General features: G+C 36.5%; 1 protein-coding gene across 3 annotated transcripts; it reads right to left on the minus strand.

Moving 5' to 3' along the window:
- Nucleotides 1-216: 216 nt before the first annotated feature.
- On the minus strand, nucleotides 217-6,313 carry LOC147502597 (uncharacterized). Of its 3 annotated transcripts, XR_015221752.1 has the most exons (7): nucleotides 5,761-6,313; nucleotides 4,958-5,696; nucleotides 4,413-4,540; nucleotides 3,161-3,284; nucleotides 2,961-3,067; nucleotides 606-663; nucleotides 217-509 (listed from the first exon to the last, which is right to left on the minus strand). XR_015221752.1 is itself a non-coding variant. In XM_086607422.1 (5 exons), exons 1-5 carry the CDS (start codon nucleotides 4,530-4,532, stop codon nucleotides 436-438), a joined length of 483 nt encoding a protein of 160 aa, XP_086463548.1. In that variant the 5' UTR covers nucleotides 4,533-4,540; the 3' UTR covers nucleotides 332-435. The 3 variants fall into 3 exon arrangements, 1 of the variants encoding a protein (XP_086463548.1); XR_015221753.1 differs by lacking the exon at nucleotides 2,961-3,067 and having other exon boundaries at nucleotides 332-509; XM_086607422.1 differs by lacking the exons at nucleotides 4,958-5,696; nucleotides 5,761-6,313 and having other exon boundaries at nucleotides 332-509.
- Nucleotides 6,314-6,782: the final 469 nt, after the last annotated feature.

A 6,782-nucleotide genomic window follows, 5' to 3' on the forward strand; every position in this document is an offset into this window, starting at 1 on the left:
CATTGTCAGAGTTTCTTTAACACTAATATGACTTATACTATACATTCATTTACTCGCTCATTTTTTTTGAAGTTACATTTAAGCAACTTGAGAACTAGTAGGCGACTGCAGGCTTAAGTGAGCCAGTGCTTCTAAGTGTTTTTATTTTCTCTTCCTCCTACACTACTAATATTAGTATAATAGGATAAATTAAGCAAGTGAATATGGGCAGCGTGCTTTGATTGGTCTCCAATTTATTCCTTCTACTCAGCAGTGAAATATATACATAAGTGGATATGGGCAGCGTGCTTTGATTGCGTTTAAGTAATTTGTGTCATTATGGACTAAATACTTAAAAGAAGACAATCAGTTGACATCTCTCAAAATAAGGTTTCACAAACCGATTTACATACAACATCAAGTCTATCTATTCCTATTTATTACAAACACTATAAACTAGTTCCTTGGAGGAGAAATGGTCTTAAGTAATGCTCCAATTGTGAAAATCTGAAACACCTCAACACCAACACCTAATGGAAACAAACGAAAATAAGAATTAGGTATTAAAAAAGAAAAGATAATATTGTTGTTTGTATTGAGCGCTAAAAATCAAGAATTGTTCTCACCCAACAACAAGTGGGCATAGAAGAAGATGTCAGCAGTCTTCTGCATCTCTTCAGACACCTGTTCCACAGAAAAAAAGTGTCATGGTTGTAGCAAAATAAAATGCAGGTCCTTGTCTCATTGCAGAAAATGGAAAACAAGTAAGTGTCAGTGGATTCATTCTTGAAAAGCTGATTCAATTGTCTGGTTTAAAGGTTTCTTTACTATAAAGAAACTTTAAAATGAGCTCCTCACATTGACAATGTCCTGGGGAATGTAAACAGTGTGTTTGGTTCCTATATTCTCAGAAGTCAAAAGTCACAAGGATACTGAACTGGAGTATTCTGTCTTATCTCTATCATCTGTCTTAACATTGGTACTCCACTTGGGTTGCATGGTCATGCGAAGAAAAAACTCGACAAACGTGGTTTTGAAGATACAATGACCAAATGATGTAAGAGTGAGCTCCTTGATTAGGGATGGTGACTGGAATGATCTTGTCTACAACTTGCCAGATAGTGAACTCACGGATATGATTCTCAACACACAGATCAATCCATTGTTATCCGAAGATACAGTGGTGTGGACTCCAATTTAATGTGAATATACCATAAAATCAGCCTATATGTGTTTAACGCGGACTAGGGAAAAGGTTAAGTGGTTAGGCTTTTCTGAGGTAAGCTCTCAATCCCTAACCACTACTTCATTGCACGGCAGTTGTTTAGTGCTTGTTTAGCTACACAGACAGACTCATTACAAGGAAGATACTTACTCATTCTAAATGTTGTTTGTGTGAGAGGGACAGAGAAAACTTTCAACACCTATATTTTGATTGCTCATATACAAAAGCAAGATGGACTGAAGTGAAAAAGATGTTGGGACATGCTGCAGTACAGAGTTCTTACAGGGGATGAATTAGTAACTTCAGAAGGAAAAGGTGTGTGCAGTAGTGTATGCAGTTTGGAATGACAAAAATGAAAGAAACAGCGGGAGATTTAAAAACAAAGGACACTCAGCTCAACATGTTACCAGAGACCTGATGAAGGAAGTTTCAGATACACCTAAAACAAGAAGATTGATTAAATCGTTACGCATTCAGACACAACCAAAACCTACTGTGCCATCATGTGCAGCTGAAGAAGACCTCCTAAATGGAACTATCATGATTAAGTAATCAACTCAGAAGAACAATGTGGGCAAGCACCACTGGCTTTGGGGGTTTGCTAAGAGACAGTGAAGGGAAGGTACTAGCTATCAATGTACACAGGAAATAGTATAAGATCTGTTTTGTTACAAGAATTAAATGGAATACAAGCTGGAATGCAGGCAACTAGAGATCTCAATATCAGACACGCTATCATCAACTCTGACTCTATGGGGTAACAATATCATACAGGACCAAGCCAGCAGCTCCATGGTACTTCCAGAATGTATTACAAGCTATTAAGGTACATATGCAGTCATTCTATATATAGAAGTGGAGCACATCTACAGACAGGGTAATAAAGACGCAGATTATAGGGCAAGATCATGTAATATGAATGGAAACAATATCATGTAGATTATATACAGCATAGCCTCCACTGGATGAAAAGTTAAATGTAATAGTGGAAGAGGATACTAGTGGTGTCTTGTATGCAAGGTTTTAACTTACTTTTTAATACAGGTCGGGGTCTGCCTAACCACTAAATGTTTCATATTAAATAACAAAAAAAAATATTATATTTACCTTTGTTACCTGTCTAGCACTTGTATTAGGATATCTCGTCCTGAAGTGTACTCTATCCTTCTCTTTTTTATAAAATACAACACATAGCTACTTTTTCTGATAAGGAAAAAAAAAGTACCATGATATTCTGCATTCGAATGGTTGTTAACTGACAATTGGAGGGACAAACGGAAGTTAACACATCCTAACAGGCATTTGGGGTAGTTCAATTATATAATTAGATCCTGGAGCTGACACTGTAGTACAGCCACATCTCATATGAGCAACTCACCTACGGTATGGTTGCTTAGAAAAGAATTTCTTCGTTTTTCAATGTTTAAAACAGTTGGAATCTGGACCGAGTCTTAAATCTCAATGTTATTATAACTATAGTCATAAGTCTAGTCTTACGGTCTTACCTATAGGCACAACTAAGTCGTTTAGTACCATACTTCTGTACACCATTATCATAACCAAGAAAGCATACCTAGTAAGCTAAATATTTTGTTTTAACAAAAAGTATTTAAAACTTAGAAGTTACAAGCACTAACTAGAACTGTCAATAGCCACACAACGTGCCATTTACTGGCGGGTTGTCATTAGTCAATTTGAACAAGAGGAATTTCAAAAGTCGTCATTTTAATAATCAGAATGAAATTAAGTGACTCACATGGGTCTTCATAGTAATTCTTGCAGTTGAAAAAACAGAGAAACTTCTTGCTATCTCTGAAATTGAGAGATAAAAGCTCAAAAAGCTTACATGGCGGCGCTCCAAAGCTTCCCAAAAAAGATGAAGAGAGAGTATAAAGCTATTGTAACAGAAATCCCAAATAGAAGAAAGAATTGACGATTGAAGAACATAACAACTACCTATTTTTCCAAATGCAATGCCCCCAAGCGCAAACACAAACACAAAGTACGTGAAAACCCTGTTATATGGCCCATTAGGTGCAAACAAGGACGCTCCTATGAGTCCAATGCTATGCAGAAAAGCCTGCACTTAACAATGATTTAACAACATGATCAACTTCAGTTTAAGAAAAAAGAAGAAGAGAAAGAATGGTACATAAATTAGGAGCAAAATATAAAATCAATAAGTACGGCAGGCTTACGTAAACCCACTGTTTCTGCGTGGGTAGCAGGCAAGCACAAACCTGAAGGGCATACTACAAACATTTTAAATATCTCATAAGTTATAACCTACTCACATCTTTAAACACACTCTAGGTTAGGCTTCTCCTTCCAACTGCCACCAGAAATAGCAATTACAACATCACAGAGCAGTGACACTGACAGTTGGAAAGATCCTAAAAATCAAACTGATAACGAGTCTTACACCAAAAAAAACTGTCATTAGTAAGCAGAGTTTTGTCCATTAGCATTTGTGTGTGAATCATGGCATCCTTAAATCTTACACAATCCGTTATCTGGTTTCTAGATTAAATAAGTAGAGTTGCTCCTTGAAAGCTTAGGCTATTGCTACCTACGCTAGAAATATAGTAGAAATCAAATCGATAACAAGTTTTACACCAAAAACTAGTCCAGTGGTAACCAGAGCCTTTTCCATTGGCATTTTTTAAGTGTAAACCATGGCATCCTTTAATATTATGGCATCAGTTATTAGTTATAAACCCGAAGTAAATCAGATTTCCTTTTCTAGATTAAAAAAGTGGAGTTGCTAAATGTAATTGTGGGCTCTTGCTACCTCAGCTGAGAAGCAACTTCAGAACAACCTTTATATGAAATGTTCAACTTTCCCCTTCCAAACATGTTTTTAATCACCATTTGAACTCATGGTGTTGTCTAACAGAATGCATGACTACAAGTCCTATACGAAAAAACCATATAACTTCATGTTCATATGAAAACTAAGACTATCCCATTTGAGTCTGAATCATGGCATTCTTTTTTCTACACTAAAATCATTCGACTTGCTAATAATTGTAATCATGGGCTCTTGCTACCTCAGCTTTGAAGCAAACTATAGAGCAATGCAATGTGTATCTAAAACATAAGATATAACTGTCCCATCCATAGAATATTTTCTAATTTATATATGATCAATTAAACTATGGCATTGTCTAAAATAAGATGTATATATACTAAAAAAGAAGCTACATACCTGCATTGCAAAAATGATGTGAAGGCGAACTGTCAATTTTGATATCTTGTAAGAGTCTTCTTCTTTTGTCTCAGTGGGCACTTCAACTTTGATATCTTCTAAGTGTTGTTGTTGCTTCATTTTTCCTCCTACAAAGAACAAGAACCACTCAAACTTTTTATTTATTGGTCAGTTCAACTTTTGGGCAGCTAAATAGGATTTTCGGGCAGCTACTCCACCAATCAATCAACAGTTGATCAGCAAACAGTTGACAAATTTATTCTCAACAGTCAACACTGAATGAGTGAAGCCCAAAATTACATTTGTCTTATGATTTCCATCTCCCCAGTAGTAGTATACTAGTATCCCATGGGGCGTGTAGACATAATAAATACATCCATTCGTTTAAATACGTTTCTAATTTAATTTTGAAATCTTACTTTGCTCATAAATCAACTAGTTTTAAAACGACATATGCTTCTCTTGATATTTTTAATCTTCAAATGATCTACTTTAAATTAAATATATATAATGCAAAATACGACAAATTTGGAGCATCATCTCACCAACTTTCAATAAATATTTTATGGACTAAATCTTATTCACCATGGCTACCATGGAATTGAATCTTGCTGTGTACTGTACAATGTCTCAAACTCAACTCCGAGGCATAATAGCTCCGCATGACACTCATACTTTGCTTTATGTAATGTAAGTTTAACTAGCGGGCAGCAGTAATTCATTGTAATGAAAGAAGAAAAATAGATCATCCTTCACTGACATTTCTGATTAATACGATAATCCCAGACTGAAACATGCAAATGGTAACTCAAATGAACTTATTCTTAAGACTCTCTCACCCATAAAACTAAATCGTCCTACTACATATAAAACAAATAGAAAAAATCACTTAGAAAACCTAGTCCTATTACATAAATAGATATAGGATGACCATTACACCCCCTAGAGCAGTCATGAAATAAGATGCAATTGGAAGCCTGACAGTTGAATTTGGAGTCATTGCTCCGCCCCAGTCACCAGCAGCACCCGGACCACCTGCTTCACCGCTTCCTTCCTGTGGAGAAGGAGCAATATTTGGAATGCCTACTTCAGGATGCACCATCACGCGAATAATCACTTTCTGACCAGATTCACAGTGTCCTGGTTTCCCGCTAACGAAGTAGAAGAAGCCATATCGGTCAAATTGGAATACATTGTCGAGCTTTAACAGCGGGTTGCTCAGGTTGCAGTTTCCGTAGTTGCTATGGTCTACTAACAGCACCGAGTCGTTTTCGTACTTGAAAACTGAAAACAAAAAATGAATTACAACAAGTTTATAAATAATGACGAGAGAGTGAGAGGAACTTACGAACAGTATCTCCAACATGAAACCTGTGATTCTGCGCCCATTCACTGTATATTTCAACCTCATTTGCAGCGGGTTTGCTCCAGTTAACTTGAAACTGATGAGCAGATACATAAGTGGTAGAAGTAGAGATCAGGAGAAGGGAAGAGATGAAGAAAGTAATGTAGAGCTTGGAGGTTATAAGAGAAGAAGCCATTGCTTTAATGTAGAGCGAGAGAGAGCAAAAGCTTAATAAAATGAGGGGAGGGGTGTTTGAGTTTATATAAAGAGCCAAAAGTGAAAGGGCGGGAAGGAAGTTAAGTTAGTTACACTGGTTTAGTCATGTTGAGAATGAGGAGAAAGTGGGGGGTGTGTGCCTTTAGTTACACACGATTCTCCTGTTATTTAGGCTGTAAAGGAGAGTGGCAGAGTGCGTCTAGAAACTAGACTTGATGGAGCGACACCAGATAAGAGAAACTAGACTCAAAATATGCAGGCTACAAATCTAGGCATATAAAAACATCCATGTGGCTACTTTTTTTATTGGCCTTACAGCAAAAGTTCGGATTAATGTTATATCTTAATGCTAAAATTTCTAAGGTTAAAAACAAACAAAAAAAAAGTTAGAACTATACTTAGTTTAGCTGATTTCACAGAAGTTTTATCTAAAAAAAACAAAGCCTTTTACAAGCCAGTGGGAGTGGGAGTGGAGGAGGTATGAAATTATGGGTGCTGAAAGAATTTCTTGCCCACAGTTGTTTTAATTCCAAGCTCCAAGGAAAATTGTGACAATCTCAACTTCAGTCCTCGATGAAATTCACATTATAGTTGCGAATTGGTTTAATTGGCATTACAACCACTCAGTCACTCAGTCCACGTTGCTTTAGCAAATTATAATGAGTATACCAATTTAGACACAAAAGAAAACAAAGGAACACTTAGTAAATACCTTTGCTCTAGTTCTAACTTCTGACACGCACAACAGTCGTAAAGTACATCCCCACCATTTGGCCAGTTTGGCAAGTTGAGATTAAGAACCATCAGAG

Source organism: Coptis chinensis, chromosome 4 (assembly GCF_015680905.1).
Source record: "Coptis chinensis isolate HL-2020 chromosome 4, ASM1568090v1, whole genome shotgun sequence".
Taxonomy (NCBI): Eukaryota; Viridiplantae; Streptophyta; class Magnoliopsida; order Ranunculales; family Ranunculaceae; genus Coptis; species Coptis chinensis.